General features: G+C 52.5%; 1 protein-coding gene across 5 annotated transcripts in view; it reads right to left on the bottom strand.

Moving 5' to 3' along the window:
• Positions 1-961: 961 nt before the first annotated feature.
• The window catches only part of CALN1 (calneuron 1), a 146573-nt gene continuing 126292 nt past the window's right edge, over positions 962-21242 (bottom strand). For all 5 annotated transcript variants that reach the window (XM_068210109.1, XM_068210110.1, XM_068210112.1 and 2 more), the window contains 2 exons: positions 9276-9429; positions 962-2771 (listed from right to left, as the gene is read on the bottom strand). In XM_068210109.1, coding sequence (XP_068066210.1) covers positions 2644-2771; positions 9276-9429 — 282 coding nt within the window. In that variant the 3' untranslated portion in view covers positions 962-2643. The remainder of the gene's footprint in view (positions 2772-9275; positions 9430-21242) is intronic.

The raw sequence follows: 21242 nt of genomic DNA, 5'->3' as shown, positions 1-21242 counted from the left end.
CCCTACAGAAAAATCACACCCCAGAGCCCCAAAAATCCTGTACCCAGTAAAATCAGTAGGGAGTTGTGCAATGAACTCTACTGACACCAGGCTATGGCTTTTACCAATATATTCATTATAGGTTTGGCTTTACAAATGGAGCTGCAAGGGAAAGGGTTGGGCTGGAGAATGGCTGTATTTACAAGGGTTTGAGGCATGCAGGAGGCAATTCTAGAGCCTTCCAGAAAGCTTCGAGGAATGCAGACAATCATTGTCCATGAGGTGCTGCTGGGCCTGGGGTCTGCTGGGGGTTTGTGGCACATGGGTGAGGAAATGTGGGGAAATGCCTGGTTTGGGGTTGTGGGTTTGGGCTCAGTGGAGGCACTGCTCCGCCCCATGCTCCCCCATCCCTCCCTCCACCTCCATCTGCCCACACTCACTCCTGCACAATCCTAAGGACAAAATTAGTATTCCTCAGTGGCAAGGAACATTTAGACTTTTTTCCCACAGCTGCCACCTTTCCACAGACCTCTGAGAGTTAGAAGTGGGAATGAGTTTCCTCAAAATGATCTCCAAACTCATTATCTGCAATGCTCTGCACAGAAAATGTGTCTGGGCTCCCCAGTACTGAGAGTCCCACACCAGAATACCCCACAGATATTCTGCTGCTGCCCTGTAGCAAATGGAAATCTCTCAATCTTCTGGGAGACAGAATAATTTTTTTTTACGGAATATTGACTCTATTGGTCACAGCAGAACAGAAATGCAGGAATTTGGGAAAGGCAGAAAAAACCAACTCAGCTGCTGTGAAAAAAGTGTTGTCTTTGGGATGGAGGTGACACCAGGAAAATGGCAGGAAAAGGTGGAGGTGGGACACTGAGACACTTAAAAGTGACTTGAGTTTAAAGGGGTGGTGGGAGACAGGACAACAAGCATCAGATTTTTAAATTAGGCTGCTAAAAATACAGGTAAATGTTGTCACTCAGACTAGTAGAAAAGAGCTGGAATGAGTGTTGGGGATAGATCCAGTGTAAGAAAATGGCTGCAGGGTGGGATGAGGGAGGCTGGGGCTGTGTAACCCCTAGGGGAGCCTTCCTGGCCCTCCTGTGGCACAGGGAACAGTCACCTCCACTTCCAGGAGCAACATCTTAGGGTTCCTGGGTGTGCCTGGAGCTCTTCCAGCACAGCCACCCCACTCCAGCACCCGAGTGCCTCCACGGAACTCCCTTGGAGCACTCCATGATCACCAGCTGGGAAACCCCTCCCAGGAGGGCAGGAGATCACCTCTGTCCTGGTGTGGCACCCAGGGGCACAGTTCATCCAAAGGGAAATGCACGGATTCGTGTCAAGTTTCAAAGGAAAAACACCTTCCCAAGTAATCCTGGCTCCTTGCACTTCCCGTGCCGTGTCCCTGCTCTGCATCATTCCAACTTCTCCTTGCTGTTCCCTAAAATGTATTCCAGGAAAACCACCCAACGCTCCCCAGATCTGGAAGTCTGACACACTTCAAACACATGGGGATGGGCTCAGGTTTGGTTCCTTCTTCTACTGCTGAGCTTGGCTTTTCCAATGGCCCCCTTTGGAGCCTGCCATGGGATGGGGGTGGTAGGATGGATCCTGGGAGGGAATAGAGAAGTTGGCTGGTCAAATCAACACTTTACCATGTGGGTGAAAATAAAACCTCCCCCACAGGATGATGTCTGCCATGCAGGTTTCACTGCAGATCACAACCAGGCCACATGAAATGGAATAAATTAAAATTGTGCAGGCAATGAAACGGGAGGAAAGCTCAGGAAGAGCTTCCCTCAGGATTTTCACCTGGGAAAAAATTCTTGAAGACCAATAAAGAAGAAAGATAAAACTGCTGGAGAGGAAATGTTGAATATGCAGAGAGGCCCGAGGAGAGGGAGGCTTAGCTGGCGCTGGTGGTGGCAGAGTCCCTTGGAAGACTTTGCACAAGTTCAGCAATGCCCAAGTGGGAAAACAAGGGGTGCTCCTCAAGCCCTGATTCACAGTCGGAAAAAAATGGCCAATAGACTCCTGCTACCCCACAGTCTCGTGTCAAAGGTGGAGTTGATGAAGAAAAAATAGACATTTTGTATGGTGCTGGCAAATTCTCCCCTTTTTTCCTCAGAAAATACTGTACAAGGATGCTCTAGCTCCCCTCTAATGCCGTAAACTCCATGGCATGGTCATAAGGGAAAAGGAAAGTGAAGCTGGAACATGTGGAACAAAAGGAACAGGACTTGCTTGTGGCAATGCTACGATCAACTTCCTGGGAATGTGGGCCCGGCAGGAGCTCCGTGGGATAGTCAGTGGGCCCTGGGGTAAGGACAAGTCACGAGGCTGGGCCTCCTCCAAACCGCAGAGCGCCGGATCCAAGTGTCCTCCACGCTGCCATTGCTGTTTCGAAGCAATAATTCGGGACTCCTGGATGTGGGATTATTGCATTAGGAAACAAAACCTTTAAAGCATTAGAACAGCCCTTTGATGTCCCTGCCAAAAGGATGTGGTTGGTTCACAGGACACGCTGCTGGCTCCGGCTCCTGCTGCAGGCGCCGGCTGTGCCCGCGTGTCGGTGCCGTGGGATCGGGGCGGGAGCTCTCCCGGGGTGCGCATGCATGGCTGCCAACCCGTGCCAGGACCACTCGAGCCGTGCCAGCACTACTCCATGCCACTGCGCAGGATCTGGTTGGCCGCGATCAGCATCACGCTGATGATGAAGGCCATGGCGAAGGCGCAGATGAGGCTCTTGCGCACGCACGTCTGGCGGTTCTGCTTCTGGGCGTGCACTGTGGGGACAAGAGGGGCGTCATACAGGGCAGGGGTTCTGTTCCCTCCTGGAGCAGCTCAGGAACCCTTCTGTTCTCTCTGTCGTCTCTCCCTGCTGGCACATTCCCAAACAACCCACCCAACCCTCCAGGACTTCCAAACCAGCCCATGCCAATCCTTCCCAACCCTTCAGGAACTCCTCTCCCTCATCATGGCTTTTAATCCCTTTAAGTGCTCACAGGGGTTAGCTGTGTATTTCTTTTAAGCTCTTTGTGAAGTTGGAATCATAGAATGGGTGGGGTTGGGCTGGAAGTGACCTCAAAGCTCATCTTTGTCCCATGGCAGGGACACCTTCCAGTATCACAGGCTGCTCCAAGCCCCATCCAACCTGGCCTTGGACACTTCCCGGGATCCAGGGGCAGCCACAGCATCTCTGGGCACCCTGTGCCAGGGCCTGCCCACCCTCCTTCCCACTCTCTGACCTAAACTTCCTCTCTTTCAGTCTGAACTAAGTTGTTTCTAAAGTTCCTTAATAGCAATTATCAACCTTGTGTGAATCCCTCCAACTCATCCAGGTCAAATGGGAACGAGTGGAAAATCAAGAAGTGCTCTCTGATGACACTCAGGCCCCCACTGTGACAATTCCCAGGAGTATCCATGGCACATGAGTCACTTTTCCAAACTTCTTAGGTTTTAGGTTTTCTGTGCTTAAGCCAAATCAGATTTATTAAGGACATTTTCAAGTGAATGCTTGCAGAATAATTGTCAAAAGAGATGAGAGCAGCAATTAAAAAAGTAGACAGAGTTGGCATTTTTAGCACTTGTTTTATTTAATTTTACTTTTTGCTAAGCTCGTCAGTGAGAATTCGTGCTGTGACTTAATAAAGCCAGTTCATGACTCTGTCTTGGCCTCCCCACATCTGAATGTCAGAGCCACGGGTGGTGTTGGGGCACTGTGGGGATTTGTTTGCAAAGGCCTTGAAGGCTCCCCCAGGCAATCCGAGGGTGCTGATGGCTGGAACAGCCCAATTATCACCCAGCACCACCACCATGGTCACCACTAAACCATGTCCTAAGTGCCACATCCACACTTCTTGGACACACCCAGCAATGGGGATTCCACCACTGCTGGACAGCCCTTTCAGTGAAGAAATTTTTCCTATTTTCTAATCCAAACCTCCCCTGGCCCAGCCTGGGTCTGTTCCCTCTCCTCCTGTCCCTGTTCCCTGGCAGCAGAGCCTGACCCCCCGGCTGTCCCCTCCTGTCAGGAGCTGTGCAGAGCCACAAGGTCCCCTCCTGAGCCTCCTTTTTTCCAGGCTGAGCCCCTTTCCAGCTGCCTCAGCTGCTCCCGGGGCTCCAGCCCCTTCCCAGCTCCCTTCCCTGGACACGCTCCAGCCCCTCAGGGGCTGCATTGTCCTGAGGGGCCCAGGGCTGCCCCCAGCGTTTGAGGTGTGACCTCAGCAGTGCCGGCAGAGGGGACAAATCCTGCCCTGGTCCTGGTGCAGCCCAGGTGCCATTGGCCTTTTCGGCCACCATTGGCACACCTGGGCTCATGTCCAGCCACTGGCACCAGCACCCCCAGGCCCTTTGCCAGCTGTCCTCCACCTTCTCTCCCAGCCTGGAGTGTTCCATGGGACATTCTGTTCCTGTTGTGCCTCATGGAACAAGTGCAGGACCTGGCACTTGGCCTTCTTGACCCTCATCCAACTGGCCTGCCCAGGTCAGTCAGGGACAGCCAGGAAATCATCCCACACAGGATGGACAGCTCTGCCTGTCTGCTCTGGGCCTTGCTTTGCTCTTTGGGCTTCCTTTGCCCTGGGAAGGGATGTCCCTGTCACCTTCTCATGGATGGCCTTGTGATGACAGGAAGCCTTCAGATGGTTGACAACAACCCCAAAACAATCCTAAAATGCAGCCAAGGACAGGCTCCAGGTGCCCACATTTGGAAAGCTGGAAAGGAGAATATTTTTAGAATTTGTGGAAAATCCCCTTGTTCTGATCCAGCCTCGAACCTCACCGCACAGAGAGCCCTGGATGCTGGGTTTTGAATCCCAGTTTTCTCCCCCATCACCTCCTCTGGCTGATGTTCAGCGGTGCCTGTGTCCCAGTCCCAGCTCCCAGTGGCCCCAGCTCATTGCCAGGGACACAGAGCCCTCCTTAGGGAGGGTTGGAGCCATCCTGCCCTGGGCAGGGAATGTGAGTGGGGCCTCACTGTGTTCTGGGCAGGGAATGAAATCCCCCCTGCCAGCAGCTCTCCCAAATTCCTCACTCTCTGCTTGCGTTGCTCTGCTCCTGGATTCCTTCTCTGGCTTTTATAAACCACTCAGGATCAGTGCCGTGGCTCCCTGGCTTTGTGCACGGTGCCCTGGTGCTTTGAAAAGCTCATTCCTGCCCAGCTGTATTTATTTTTTAATGTATTTTTCTATTATTTCTGTACTTTGAAAGCACTCCCAGGCAGCAGAGAAATCACTGACGCCACCAGCATTGCTATCAGGCTGAGGCTGGTGATGGGAACAGCAGCCTGAGGCTGCTGAGGCTATTTATTGGGATAACAAACTCACCTCTTCAGAGGAAAAGAGTAAAACATGCTCGGTGTTTCTGCAGATGTGTTCCTGAACTGAATAACTTCTTGAGGGTTCTGTTATATAACAGAGCCTGAAGGCAGCAGGATTCAGGGAAGTCCCATTTACTGCTCTTTACCTACTAAAGGGACACCAAACATCCAAATTACCTACAAATAACCCGGGGGGGAAGGGGAATGTCTGTGGAGGGCCTGAAGGCCCAGCCAGATCCTCTTGCTGTTGGTTGGGAATGACTCCAGGAAGGAGATGGGTATCAGCATTGCCCTGCTCCCTTGAAATCCACAGGGAGACAGAGGAGCTGGAACTCCTGATGTCCTGATTCCTGGAATTCCTCCCTACCGTGCTGCCCTCTTGAAGCTTCATTTAACCAGCCCTGCTTATTGGGGAGGGTATGCCCTCAGTTCTCTCCTTTCTCTAAATCCATAATCTCTGAACAGAGGATCTGCTTTTCCTGCTGGTTCCCATAGCTGGCATTGTCCCAGGGCTGGATGCCAACATTTGGGTGCACCGGGAGTTTTGCCACCCACAGGACACGCCAGAGGGTGGATGTTGGTTGGTTCATTGGACATGGGCAGAGCCTGAGGCTCCTCTGGAGAAGTCCTCAACCCTTCTTAGGGGGAAGAGCAACCCAGAGGCTTCCAACATCCATCAGACCTCACGAGGCAAAGGCAAATCAAGGCTGGGTCATTTTTCATCTTCTCAACAGTCCCAGGACAGGCTGGTGAGGAGAACTCCTCCACTGGCACAGACTACGGCCCCCAGAACTCCTCCAGCAGGAACTGGGCTAATGGGGCCAGGCTGTTTTCAGGTCACAATGCCCACGGTGGGTTTGGGATGTGCTTCCAGCACTGGGAGCCTTCTCTCCTGCAGGAGAACAGCTCCTCACAAGGACAGCAGCAGTGTATTTATAGTGCCCTGTCCCAGCCCTGCCACAGGTGAGTGATGGTGGCTTGCTCTGGCTGCCTGGAGTTATTTTTACTTTAACAGGTCAATTTGTCATCCCCAGACTGAGCTGAGCAGGACAGAGAGGGCAGGGAGGAGCTGCTGGCTGCATCCCATGGATCTGAGGGCCATGGCTGAGGGTGGGACCCCCCTGGCAGTCCTGTAACCACTGACACTGCTATGCCACCAACTCTGTGTCCTGAGTGCTGGATCAAAGGAACTGCCAGGAGAAGGCTGCAGGGCTGTAAATCTTTGGGAGCACAGCGTTGCTGCAAATTGTCCTTTCCCTGTGCCCCAGGAAATCACACAGCCTTCACTGTCCTGCCCTGAGTGCTGATAAAAACAGAGATAAAGCTGAGAACAGAACTGTGCCTCTGCCCTGGGCGTGTCCTTCCTCTGGATGTGACATCCTGCAAATGACTTCAGTGTTCAGAGGGAGCTGAGGAAATCCTGGGCTTGGCCCTGACTATAATACAAATATTGTATTTGGGGTAAACTGTGTGGTGAGAGGTGCAAGGTCTGTCATCCACATTGATACTGAAGAAGATTTCATGGTCATAAAGACCTTATTCTCACATAATGGCATAACTTTATGACAGAAATGTCATGGCTTTGTACTGATGGTCATATTACCTGTACAACAGTCTTCAGCACCTGAGCAGCTCACCCAGGTGTGGAGAAGGGGCATGTCCAAGTGTGGAGAAGGAGAATGTCTCTGCCCACAGGAGGAGAAGAGTTTGGGGCTGGTCTGGGATCCAAGAACACACCCAGAGGTGACACTGAGTGGAGATCCCCCTTTCACCAAACTGCTCCTGGAAGTGTCTGCTGTGTCTGCTCCCTTAGGAGATCCCCAAATCTCAGTGAAAGCCACTGGGACTCATCTTGGCTTCACTCCTCCCCAGAATTAAAGGCCTTTCAGTGAGGTGGATGATACATTAAATATAGATGGGAGTTGAAAGAAATATTTGAATTGCTCTTTGAGGAGTTGAACTAAGAAAGGGAGTTCTTTTAGGGTGCAATTCATCTCATCCCAAGGTGGCATCTAAATGAAACTCAAGGAGTTCTACCCAAAAAGCATCTCCTTCAGTGCACTAATTAGGAGTGACCCCAGGGACACACCCCAGGACAGCTGACAGCTGTCCCTTAGTGCCACAATCCATGACATGCTCTGGAGTCCTGTAGGGATCCTGGTGTTTGAGAGCTGGGAACTCTGAGGGCACTGGTGGGTCATTCCTGGCCAGCCCAGAGAGCTGCTGTCCTTTCCTGGCAGAAACGCTCCTGTCAGAGCTGTCAGACCAGAACTGTCCCCTTCCACTGGGACCTGGAGCAAAACTTTGCCCCGTTGTTGATAGTTCAGCTGATCTTTATTCCCTGCTGGATTTTGTGTGTTCCCAACATCTAAAAAAGGGTCTGTTTTCCTTCTAGGTTCTGCCTGGTACCAGCAATGCCAAAACATCCCACGAGAAAAGCTGTTCCTGCTGCACTTTTGGAAACTGGAGCTTCCAAAATGAGATACTGAGCATTAGGGACCCAGTTTTTTTCTGGGATGGTTCAGCCAAGCTCCCAAAACTCTGCAGCAGTGACAGCTGGCTCCTGTCCCCAGGGATCAGCAGGTCAGTGGGCACCAACAGCTCCAGGCAAGGAAGAAACAACTCTTCCTCTCGCTCTTCTCCAGGAGGAACACAAAAATTGTTGCTTGGCCTGATTTGGAGAGTGCTGTTGCTGTCTCCCTCCTGCAGGTGTTTTAAAATTCAGCTGTGCTCCTCTAGCTTCTCTGCCCTGTTTGACAGAGGTGAGGGTGAGAATGGAGCTGCTGCATCCCATTCATTAGCCAGGACAAGGACTGGGCTATATTTTCATCCTCTGCTTTTTGTCTCTGCCTGGTGCCCTTTCAGAGCTGTTTGACCCCATAGAATGTCACAATTCCCCCCAAATGGTCTAAAGTAGGATTGTTGTTGGGAAATGCAGTGGCTCTACCAGGGCACAAACTCTGAGCTTTTCTGTTCCATTTCCCTGGGCTCTTCTGCACTTGAGATAATTTAATGGAATCATAGAACAGTTTGGGTTGGAAGGGAACCTAAAAACCATTTCATTCCATGGGCAGTGACACCTTCCACTGTCCCAGGCTGCTCCAAGCCCCAAAGTCCAGCCTGGCCTTGGGCACTGCCAGGGATCCAGGGGCAGCCACAGTCTGAAAAACCAGGATCTCTTTGGTTGCTCTAAGCAGCAACACTTCAGAGCAGTGTGAGTTCCTCTGGCCAAGGAAATGAAAATGCCTCTTCTGAGGTGGCTTAAAATGGTGAATGTCTTTGCCAGTGTCAGCCCTGTCCAAGTGCAAAATTTACTGTAGGTCCCAGTTCTGATTCCAATTCCTGATCCCCTGTGGCTCTGCTGAAGGAAGGAAATGTTTCCCATTCTCTGGGTTCCTCCAAGCACTGCTTAGCCTTGAGTTTGCAGAGCTCCTCATGTGTTGAGAAGAGCTGTCCTGGCTGAGGCAGGTCCTGGCAGCTCAGAGCAAAAGGTCCCCAGAGCAGCAGGGCATGGACGCAGCCCCTCTGCTCACTGCTAGTGTTACAGTGGAGCAGAGGACCCGCCCCAGCTCCTCCCTGAGAGCCTTTTTGGGATCACAGCAGAAAACTGGAGAAGCCAAACACAGCTTGTTAGGGCCTGCCAGTGCCAAGAAAGTCTTTTCATGGCAGGATGAGGGAAATCAAGGTGTTTCTGTAGGGAAATACAGCCTGGCTTAGACACTGATCTCAGCACATCCCTCTGCCTGCATCCCACCAGAGAGAGGGGAAACCCCCAGTGCTTCATCCTTGTGCCTGGAAAAGGATCAGCTTTGCTGAGGGATAGAAGAAATCTGAGGGCAGCTGTTGAGCTCTCTGTGTGTCCTTGCTCCTTACTCCAAAATAACTCCCTGCCAACCCCAGGCGCCAGGATCAGAGCGCGTTTTACAGACACAGGAGAATTGAACAGGAACCCAGGGGCTTCCTCTCTCACCTTCAAACTCCGTTTGGCAGTTGCCAGAGTTCTCGTTCAAGCTCTCCTCCTCGTTGATGATGATGTTCTCGATGTCCTTCATGGTGAGGTGGTCGCGGAAGGCGTGGTACAGGATGTGCTTCAGCTCCTCCAGCGTTATCCTCTGCATGTCAAACTGTGGGAGACAGCCCAGTTACACCCAGGGATGGGGCTCCGCGAGGGCAAGGCCACAGTCCCCAACTCGTGTTCTATCAGCCTCATTTGAACAGCTCAGTGTGGGTTTGTGCTCTTTGGGGTTGGCTTCTCTCTTTGGGGTTGGTCAGTGCTCTAAATGGGTGTTGCCCCTGCCAGCTCCCTTGGCACTGGTGGAGCAGCAGAGAAACCCAGCCCTGTGCCAGGGATGGCCTTCCAGGCTGGAGAGGCAGCAATCCAGTCCATGCCAACAAAAAGAAAACCCTCAGGGATTCCCCTGGTAGCTCTCACACCTCCCATGAGCCACAACCCTGTTTCTGTCCCCTTTTTTACACATTCCTAACCCCCCACTTGTGTCTGGGTGGGAGGAACAAGCAGAGGACACTTCCCTCAGAGTGTCTTCCCCTCAGATCGACTTCTGTTGTCGATCCAGTAGGAAGTGCTGTTCTTACACCAACCAAGTGTTAAACCCACAATTCCTGCTGAATGTGAACATTTTGCCCCAGCAGGATGTTGGACACGTGCAGTTTGTGGTGTTAATTAGTCCCTGCTAATGGTGCAGCAGAGAGGAGACACACCATGGCTGCTGTGCAGTGCCAGGGGAGCAGAGGAGTCTCTCTGAGTTTTGGAAGGAAGGATGGAAATGTTCCAAGCCATGATGAATTTTTCTGAGTGCTGCAGAAGCTCCTCCTCTGTCGAGCTCCTTGAAGTGAGGCCTTGCAGCCCCAGCAGGGTTCATGCACAGCAACGAGGGCCCTCCAGGGCTCCTCCACCCATCTGAGCCACCCTCAGGACACCCAGAAAGGCCAAACCCCTCTGGCTCAATGCCCCAGTGGAGGGAGGGCAATGCCAACTCACAGCTACTTCTGCTGGGAGAGTGGAAATGCAGCAGGAAATTCTTATTCCTTCCCCAGCCGGGGGAGAACAGGACAAACCAGGCAGGACAGGACACAGGGCATGGCTTCCCACTGCCAGAGGGCAGGGATGGATGGGATATTGGGAAGGAATTGTTCCCTGGGAGGGTGGGCAGGCCCTGGCACAGGGTGCCCAGAGCAGCTGGGGCTGCCCCTGGATCCCTGGCAGTGCCCAAGGCCAGGCTGGACAGGGCTTGGAGCAGCCTGGGACAGTGGGAGGTGTCCCTGCCATGGCAGGGGTGGTACTAGAGGGGCTTTGAGGTTCCTGCCACTCCAAGCCTTTCTGTGATTCTGATTCCCTGAAGGCAGAAAAACCAAACCCATAAAATACAGCAAAGGCCAGATTTGTATTGGCCTCCAGAATTGTCCCTGAGGCAGGAACTGGAAGAGAATTCCAGCAGAGGTTGAGCATCAGCCCTGATGGTGGAATGGGGTCAGCACATGCTGAGGGGCTGCTCCTGCAGGCAAGAAGTGACAATGGGGATGGAATTGTGGGGCTGCCATTGTTTGGGCTCAGTTTCAGGCTGGAGTTTCCCAGGATGAAGATTCCAAAAAAGGGTGAGGAGTCCTTGGATTTACCCCCATGCAATCAGCACTGCAGGAAGCCACCTAGGAGGGCTGGGAACCCTGGGCAGCTTCACTGCCCCCTGCAAACCTCCAGCAACACCCCCAGCACTGCTGCAAGGCAACCGGAGGAATTATCCCAAATTTCCACACCTTCAGTTGCCAGGAGAAACGCTTTTTGTCATGGAACAGGATGTGAAGAGCACAGCTGCTCCCTTTTCAACATTAAAGACAGCAGAGCAGGGCTGGTGAGATTTGTTCATGCACAACAAAGCAGGATGGAAATTGGTGATTAAATCCAGGGGGATTTGCAGCCCAGCTTTGAACTGGGCACCAAGGAGCCACTGGTGACAATGGGCCGCTCACTATTTTTAGCTGAATCCCTGACGAACAAGGACAGCAGAAAAACCAAACCCATCAGCCCTGCTGTTCACAGAAATGCTTTTCATCTGGACAGAGCCAGAACTTTGTCTCTGTCCCTGCTGTCCACTTCCCTGCACATTTCCTGCAACAGGGCTGGGATGGTGCAGGAAATGAGTGAAGGGAATTGGAGAAATTGGTGTCTGTGGGAGCTGGATAAAACCAGAGGGATGTGTGCAAATCTGCCTGCACACACAGGGATAGATGGGCATATTGCAGGGCCCAGCTTAAGCAAAGTGCACTCATTTTCCTTCATTAACCCCTTGGAGGATGAATGATTTTGCACCTGTGCAATGAGCAGGAGTCAGGAAAGAAAACCTCAGGCTGAGCAGCTCAGGAGCGATGAGAATCCCAGGATGGGTGGGGTTGGAAAGGACCTTAAAGCCCATCCAGTGCCACCCCTGCCATGGCAGGGACACCTCCCACTGCCCCAGGCTGCTCCAAGCCCCAATGTCCAGCCTGGCCTTGGGCACTGCCAGGGATCCAGGGGCAGCCACAGCTGCTCTGGGCACCCTGTGCCAGGGCCTGCCCACCCTGCCAGGGAACAATTCCTGTCCCATATCCCATCAAACCCTGCACTGTGGCAGTGGGAAGCCATTCCCTGTGTCCTGTCCCTCCAGTTTCTGATGCAGGGTCCCTCTCTGCCTTCCCTGTGTCCCCTCCAGACCCTGGCAGGTGCTGGGAGGTCTCCAACCACCTCCTGCTCCCCAGGCTGCACAGCCCCAGCTCCCTCAGCCTCTCAGTCTCTGCTGCTCTCCCTCTCCCAGCATTGCCACTAAAAAGCCTCTGCAGAGTCTTCTGTCCTCCTGCCTCTGCTCCAGGCTGGAGCACAAATACAGCTGTGGGGATCAGCTCATCCTCAAATTGTGGCAGCAGTAATGACTTGAGGGGTTTGGGGTCTTCCTGTTCCAGTTAAAATCTGTCTGGAGGGAAGGAATTGTTCCCTTGACAAACGCTCAGCTGCTGCTGCATCTCAAATGTGATGCTAATAGAGAGAGAAATTATCTTTTTAACTTGTTTTGTTGTCATTTGTATCCTTTAGGAAGTGGAACAACCTCAGATGGAATTCAAAATCACCCTCGTTGTCTCATAGGAGTTGGACTCGATCTTTGGGGTCCCTTCCAACTCAGAACACTCTGGCAGTCTGTGAATTTATGGTCTCTGCTTTGCTCCTTGCAGGACAGCCACCCTCCCTGAGCTCTGTGTCGCCCTGGCAGAGTGTCCAGGGTGGCTCCAGCTCAGGGCAGGCAGGGACAAGCTCTGCTTGAGCTCCCAAGTAATTCCAATTATCCCTGCTCTCCAACCCAGCAATTTCCCTGATTCACTTTTCAATTACTCTGGGTTTTATTGTGGCAATGACAGGAACCAGGGAGCAACTCCTAACTTTTATTGACTCTGTGGGGAGGAAAATGGGGACTGTGGCAAGCTGGAAACTTTCTATAGGATTTATAATTAGGAGAAATCAATGGAGCTGCTTATGAGCCTCGGAATAATTCGCTGTGAGCAGTGAAACACAAACTGTGCTGAGGCCCAAACTCCAAGTGCTGCTGTGAGTGGGAGCTGTGGAGAGCACCAGGAACTGGGCACTGCAGCTCCTGAGGGACCCCTGAGGCTGGAGGATGTTGTCCCATGAGATATCTGGAAGGGAAAGTGGACCTGGTACAATCTAGCATGTAGCATCCTTCTTTACTTAAAATTCCTGCAGGAAATGAATCCCTACCTTGAGTTCCTTGAATCTCTCCAATCGAAACTTCCCAAATTTGTGTCTGCCTTGCCTGCCATTCCCATTCCCAGGGAGTTCTGTGTCCTGCCTGGCCCAGGCTCCTCTGCTCTGTGCAGGAATAGCCCAATGGGAAGGGTTTGTTCCTTGAAGGGGTTAAATGCTGGAATAACACTTCTGATCATTTCATATCAGCTCAGCTTTAAAACAAAAGAGTGAGAGGCTTCTCTCTGGAATCCCAGGGTGGCCTTGCTGCCCTGCAGGTGGGTGAGGTCAGGGGGACCCTGCAGTGACAGGAGAAGGGCCACTCTGGGGGCCTGCAGGGTCTTTTAAAGCCACTGTGCTCAACAAGAGGTGAGACTGGCTGCTCTGTCAGGGAGGGTTTAGCTGGGAGAGCACTTAGAGCCAGGTTTATTTTAGGTTTATTTTCCTACATAAACCACTTGGAAGGGTCAGCTGGGGCTGTTGAGGGCTCCAGTTGGAGCAGGATTTTGCCTCATGCTCCAAAAATTAATTCTGCAACCCCAAAAGCTTCAAAGAATCAAAGAATCATTAGAGAATCATGAGTCCAGCCATGGGCCTGACCCCAATTCCAGCACTAAACCGGGCACAAAGCACCATATCTGCAGTGACCCCTAGTCATGGCCCAGAGCCTGTGTCCGTGTTCCACTGATCTCTCGTTTGGGGCAGCCCTGGACAATCTCTGAGTAACAAACAAGGCCCTTGTTCTGCCGTCAGACCTTCTGCATGGCTGGAACGATCCCAGGGCAGATGCAGAGGGGCTCTGCCCACACTGCCACAGTGGGGATGGGATCCCAAAAATACCTGGAGTCTGCAGAGCAGCTTTGGGCTTTCTGCACATGTATAGATATATTTGTAGGGAGAAATGTATTGTATTATTATATATTATTGTTGTTGTTATTGTTATTAATACGTCTATTATGGTTACTGTTGTTGTTATTACACAACAACAATAACAACAACAACAATAATAATAATGATGATGATGATGATGATGATGATGATGTTAGTTAGAGGAATGAAGCACCTCTTCTGTGAGGAAAGGCTGGAAGAGTTGGGATTGTTCAGCCTGGAGAAGAGAAGGTTCGGGGCAACCTCACTGTGGCCTTCCAGGACCTAAAGAAGCCAACAAGGAAGATGGAGAAAGACTTTGGACAAGGCATGGAGGGACAGGACACAGGGAATGGCTCCCACTGCCAGAGGGCAGGGATAGATGGGATATTGGGATGGAATTGGGGTGGCCCTGGCACAGGGTGCTCAGAGCAGCTGTGGCTGCCCCTGGATCAGTGCCCAAGGCCAGGCTGGATGGGGCTTGGAGCACTCTGGGATAGTGGAAGATGTCCCTGCCCATGGCAAGTGTTTAAAACTTTATGGTCTTAAGGTTTCTTCTAACCTAAACCACTCTGGGATATGATAATAATAAATTTTAAAGCATAAAATGTGTATATAAACACAACACAAATACATACATATATATATATATATATATATATATATATATATATAAATGGGAACATATTAAATATTTTCCAAATGTGCAGGCACACCCCTCTCCAAGCGCCTCCCAGCCAGCAAGAGGGAGCAGCACTCCACCCGTGATGGATTATCCCCTCCTTGATGTGGGAGAGAGATGTGGGCAGGACACGGTCCCATCCTGCCCGGGGCTGGATCCCAGCAGTGAGAGGCCTGCCCTCCCTTCATGGTGTTATCCCATCCCATTATCCTATCCCATGATCCCATGATCCCATCCCCTTATCCCATCCCATCCCATTATCCCATCCCATTATCCCATCCCATCCCATTATCCCGTCCCATTATCCCATCCCATCCCATGATCCCATCCCATCCCATTATCCCATCCCATTATCCCATCCCATCCCATTATCCCGTCCCATTATCCCATCCCATCCCATGATCCCATCCCATTATCCCATCCCATCCCATCCCATTATCTCATCCCATCCCATGATCCCATCCCATTATCCCATCCCATCCCATTATCCCATCCCGTCCCATTATCCCGTCCCATTATCCCATTATCCTATCCCATTATCCCATCCCATTATCCCGTCCCAGTATCCCATTATCCCATCCCATTATCCCATCCCATTCTCCCATCCCATCATCCCGTCCCTCCCACGGAGCACGAGGCTGTGCTTGGTCCCACGGGGACACGCTCACCCCCAGTGCCTGGGGCAGCGGGAGCCCTGCAGGAGCCATTCCCTGGAAACAACCTGGGATGCTCACCCTGCGGTGGGCAGGGCTGGTGACACCGCCGCGAGCAGTGGGACATGGCCAGGGCAGCCAGGTGGCTGTGCCAGCGTCCCCCGGGGCTGGCGGAGCTGCCATCCCGGCAGGAACATCCCACATTCCCGACGCTGCCGGGAGCGGGAAGGGCGCGGGGACATTTCCATAGTGAAATTCCCTCGTTCCCTGTCGCGACAGGCTCCGCCCCTCCCGGCAGCTCGGGCAGCAGGGCTCGGACACACGGCGACAAATGCCCGTGGTGACAAATGCCCAGCGGGTTTCAGGGCACAGCCTGGGACATTCCAGTCGGGTTTGAGTGCACGTTCCCAGCGCCCTAACCCCAAACACCCACCCGAGTTCTCACTGTGAGATGAGGAGGAATTCCAACCTCACCTGGCCCTGGCTACCTCCTGTGTGTCCCTGCACACCTCCCACAGCCCACATGGGATTCTCAGGGAACGTCCCTGGGATTCCCCAGGGATCTCTGGTCTCTGTGGGTCACACCCTGCTCTAGGCTGGGCTCCAAACACCCCCCTTTGCTCCCAGGGATGGGGGATTTTGTGGCTGTCCTGTGCAGGGCCAGGAGCTGAACTCGATGGTCCTTGGGGGTCCCTTCCCTTGGGATATTCCCCAATGCTCAGTGTGGGTTTGGAGCATCCCTTAAAGCTGCTGGCTCTCTGACTCGTGGGACAGGGGCTGGTGTGGCCCCCACGTGTCTGCCAGGAGCCCACATTTGGCTCTGGAGATGGGAAATGCTGCTGGAATCGCTTTTCCATCCAAAAACAAACCTGGAGTTGTAATTCCCCCCTGGAGGTGTAATTCCCTCTGCTGGTCTCCCCCCTGGTGAGGCTGGTCCCCGCCTTCCTTAGATCCAGATTCATTTTGGGGCAATGATTTAAGCAGGGAATGGGTCTTTGGCTGTGCCTCCACTTCCCAGCTGGGATCTAATGCTTCTTAAACTGGGCTGAGAGGAATAGTCCCCCTGACAGGCACCACCTCCCCAGCAAACACAGCGGGAATACTAATGCTGGCCCCATTCAATTAACTTGAAATCGTTTAGTAAACCAGGGGGAAGTGGTGGTCTGGTGGTTTTTAAATTAGAGAATGCTCTGAGGCTGCAGCACAAACAGGCCCCAACAATTTCTGTGGTGTGGGTTTAGGGCTGCCAGGCCTCGCCCCCAGGCTGATCCTAATCAAAGGGAATCCCTAACGAGGGCTGCACCCTCCTGACCTCCCTGGCAGGCCTGGGGGAGCCTCTGGGGCAGCAAACTCCTCTCAGCTAATGAGGGCTAAATCTGGGAATTCCCATTTGGCACCGACCATCTTCTGCCTCCCCCCACCCAGATCTGGAGTTCTCAGGGATTCCTGTCCTGGGGTAAATCCAGCAGTGGGCTGAGGTGAAACTGCTCTGATGGTGCTGTCTGTTCTGACATGGAAATGGCAGGTGGCAGCCTCAAAATGAGCAAAATAATTCACACAGCAGAAAAAAAAAAAAAAAGGCAGGATTTCTCAGTGTAGGACATAATAGTTGCTAAATATTTATGCAAAAATATCCTGAGATATCCCGTAGTATGAAATCCCGTGTCCCTCTGCAGGATCAGGATTGCACCCTGAGCTGTTCCCCCTTGGCTCAGTCAGTGAGAGCACAACAAAGGGATTTGGGGCAGATCACTCTGAGGGCTGTGCCGAAACTCCAAATATTCCAAGGAGGGAAAAATCCTTCTGTCTTTGCCCCACAGCACTCTCCTCCATCAGGGGAGAGCAGGGGGTCAGCACAGCATGGGGACCCTCAGGCTGGGGTGTCTGGGAATGCTGGAATTCCTGATCCAGGCAGCAGCACACCTCTGCTGTGTGCCGGGGGAGGCCGGTGCCACGCCAGGTGCCCGGGCACGGCTGCACAGACGCTGCCTGTGGCAGCAATGACAAACCCGACAGCACAGGGGGCTGTGCAGCGAGGGGAAGCCCAGGCCCTGCAAAAACAACCTCCCCTGGCAGTTCCACCAAGCAGACTGAGTCCAGCCCTTGGGCCTTTTCCCCATTTCTGCCAGGCTGCTGCGGATCCCTGCCTGCAGAAAGGATCTTTAATCTGCTCCTGGGTGGGGTGAGGTAGCAGAATCCCGAGCGAGGGGAACGAATGGGCCCTGCTGCTGCTGTCTCCTGGAAGCCCTCAGCCAGAGGAAACCAATTTTTACTTAACAGCTACAAATGTTCTGAGAATGCCGGGAGAAGTGGATTAGAAGGTGAGACCTGTTCCTGGACTGCACAAAGGACACAATCATTAATAAAGGCTTTACCAGACAGTTCTGGCAGACCCAGAACTGCTGGGGGGGACTTGAGGCATCCTTGGCACTGCTGACGGTGGTTAATGAAAAATAATAACAAAGAGGCAACAAAAAGAGAGCCTCTAATCCTGCTGTGCAGCACCTGCCCGAGCCAAGACAGAATCCAGAATGGGTTGGGCTGGGAGAGACCTCCAAGTTCATCCCTGCCATGGGACACTTCCCACTGCCCCAGGCTGCTCCAAGCCCATCCAGCCTGGCCTTGGGCACTGCCAGGGATCCAGGAGCAGCCACAGCTGCTCTGGGCACCCTGTGCCAGGGCCTGCCCACCCTCTAAAGCAAAAGGGAAAAGAGAAAAAATCCCGAAGTTTTTATTCTCTGCTTCCATCAGCAGGTGATGTTCAGCCACTTCCCAAGAAGGACTCCATCCCCTGGAGTTTCCCCAAAGGCAAACAAGGTAAATAACAAATTCCCCCCTTCCTCCTACTTTTCTTAGCTTCTGTATCTGAGCTGACATGGTCTGGAATATCCCAGGACCTCAGGACTGGCACCTTCTCATTTGCAAGACATGAAATATTGAAAAGACTTTTTTTTTTTTTTTTTTTTTTCACAGTGAGAAAATCATCTAAAGCAGGAGAATTCATCTGTGCAAGGAGAAGTCATGATTTGTCAAACTGGCACTTTGTAAGGAGAAGGAAGAAATAACAAATTTGAAATGCCAGCCATTCCTGACGTTGCTAATGGGGCCCAGGAGCTGACAGAGGAGATGGAAGTGCCACCAGCAGTGTGTCCCAGTGGGGCCTGCCCAGTGCCCCAGCCCCAGCAGCTGCTCAGCCAAGGTGTCGGGGTCCAGGACATCCCTCTGGCTGCCCTGGATGTCTCGAGACCTTGGCAGGGGGCTCAGGGACCTTGGCAGCAAGTCAAAAACACCTGTGGCTTCGATTTTAGCCCACGGGAGAGGCTGCCAGCCTTATATGAGGAATTACAAGCCAAAAAGACTTGAGTAGTGTAATAAGGGAATTGACACAGGGTGAAAAAGTAGAATTTTGGGGTTTTTTAGAATGTAATTCAGGGGTACAAGATGGAGGAATCTGGGCATGCCCTAGCCTTTTCTTCCTTCTTCTTGTCCTCCATGTCTCGGTGTGATGGTGACACTTTTCTGTTGGTCTGGGATAGGGACACATTGTCCAACATAGATTTTAGGTATTGGTACGGGAAATGTGAACATGGTACACGTATTTTGAGTAAATAATGTGGGAGACGCCCAGGGCTCGGGGCAGACTGCCATGGCTTCTGTACTAGCTGGACCTCGGCGGGTCAGAAAGAAAATATTTTAGATAAGAAGAAATAAACAAGCTTGAAAACTCAGCTTCACACCTTTCAGACTTTTTCTTTGGCTGCTGGGCTAGGGAAAAAGGACTTTCACACTGCTGGGGTCTTGCCAACCTGACCCCAACACCAAGGCACACAAACACCACTTTTGGGGCTATTTTCCAAGTCCCCCCAAGCTGTAGGAAGCAGGGTCTCTCCAAAGCCCATCCCATCAGCCCCCAAAGCCCCTGGCTCCCACGATGGCACATCTGCTGAGAGGTGGCAGTGCAGCTCCCCTGGTGCCTGATCTCTCCTGACAAGTCAAGAGCCCTGAGAGAAGTCAGTGAATCTCAAATTCAGCTGGAGACAGAAACACAGTGAAAAACCTCTCCCCTGCTGCAGCTCAGTTCAGCAATTCCAGAGCACAGGATGGGAAACATTGGTGCTGGTGCACCAAGGCTCAAAGGATGGGAAGGAAGGACAGAAATTATTTGAATATTTTGAATTTGTTTCTCTCTGTCACCCTGTGGTGGGATGTGGATTTGTCTTTCCTTATATTTGCATGTTGTAATTATTTTTATGCCACCTTTTGCTCTCCACATAGCAACCATTGTTTGAAACTAAGATTAATTCAGCTGAAAACCATGACATCAAAACCAAAGCCTGGAGTATCTGCTCAGTTACTCCAGTGCAGGGAGTCCATGATTTTTTCTTTGCCATGCTACAAACAAGGTGATCATTTCTGAAGTCCCCTCCAGCAATTCACTTGGCATTTGTGAGCTCCCAGCAGCTACCAATAACAGAGAGAGAGCAGAAAATACAGATCAGCTGTCAGTGCTGAAAAATAAACTTCAGCAAAGTGATTTTAATGCCTGACTCAGTCTGCACCAAGGAGGGAGCACTGGCACCTCCACACTGGGATAAATGAGCAGCTTTTCCTGCAGGAAAGCTCAGCAGGCCCAGGGAAAGCAGGAGCAGAGCTGGGCCCCCAGCACAGGTGATCCCACAGCAGAGTGCAGATGAAATGTGGGAATAGCTCACCTGGGGAGCTCCTCCTGGGGACAGCAGGGACACTGCAGATTTGGAACACATTTAGGAGCTCCACAGGCTTGTTTGGAGCCCACTGGGAATGCAGTGGGAGCCTCCCAGCAGCAGCTCTCCATCCCATCACCTGCCCCAGGAACATGGGACAGGTGTGCTCAAGGGGTTCCTCAGAGCAGAGGACACAGCAGATGGAGCAGGTCCAGTGAATTTTCCTTCCCTGCCTTGTCTGGACTGCCCAATCATCAGATTTTGCTGTGCTATATCACAATAAATAAATGAATGCCTTTGGATTATCTTTATCTTGGGGTATCCTTTATGGCAGATCTGACCATGTGTCTCTGGGGAGCTGAATGTAGAATCACAGAATATCCTGACTGGAAGGGGCCCCCAGGGATCACCCAGTCCAGCTCCTGACACCCCAACAATCCCAGCCTGGGCATCCTGCCTCGGGGCCGTGCCCATTCCCTGGGCAGCCTGGGCAGTGCCCAGCACCCTCTGGGGCAGGAACCTTTCCCTGAGCTCCAGCCTGAGCCTGCCCTGCCAGCTGGGGACTGTCCCCAAGGCAGGAGAGCCCTGCCCCAGCCCTGAGCTCCCACCTTGGAGCAGCCACACCACGGAAGAGAGCTCTGACCCAGGCCTGTGACATCAGGCCGCTAATTGCACTTCAGTTCTGCATGAATTAGAGAAATATTTAGCTCAGTGACACTTAAGGGCTCTTGTCCCACTAAAATAAACTGAATAAATTGTCACATGGCATCTCAACTCCCCCACCCTGAGCCTTGCTGAAGCAGGGCTTGGAGAGCAAAGGGACAGCACCTGGGGACAAATCAAAGCTGGGCTTCCAAAGAGAGCCCAGCCCACTGGGAATGGAGCAGCTCTGCTGGGGGAAAGGCTGGCAGAGATGGGATTGTTCACCTGGAGAGGGAAAGGCTCCAGGGTGACCTCACTGTGGCCTTGCAGGGCCTGAAGGTGCTGATAGGAAAGATGGAGAGAAACTTGGGACAAGGGCTGGAGGGACAGGACACAGGGAATGGCTCCCACTGCCAGAGGGCAGCGATGGATGGGATACTGGAAAGGAATTGTTCCCTGTGAGGGTGGGCAGGCCCTGGCACAGGGTGCCCAGAGCAGCTGGGGCTGTCCCTGCATCCCTGGCAGTGCCCAAGGCCAGGCTGGACAGGGCTTGGAGCAGCCTGGGACAGTGGGAGGTGTCTCTGCCGTGGCAGGGGTGGCACTGGGTGGGATTTTAGGTCCCTCCAACCCAAACCATCCTGGCACT

The sequence above is a fragment of the Anomalospiza imberbis genome, chromosome 20 (genome assembly GCF_031753505.1).
Source record: "Anomalospiza imberbis isolate Cuckoo-Finch-1a 21T00152 chromosome 20, ASM3175350v1, whole genome shotgun sequence".
In the NCBI taxonomy this organism is placed as follows: Eukaryota; Metazoa; Chordata; class Aves; order Passeriformes; family Viduidae; genus Anomalospiza; species Anomalospiza imberbis.
This window is presented reverse-complemented; position numbering and strand designations above follow the sequence as displayed.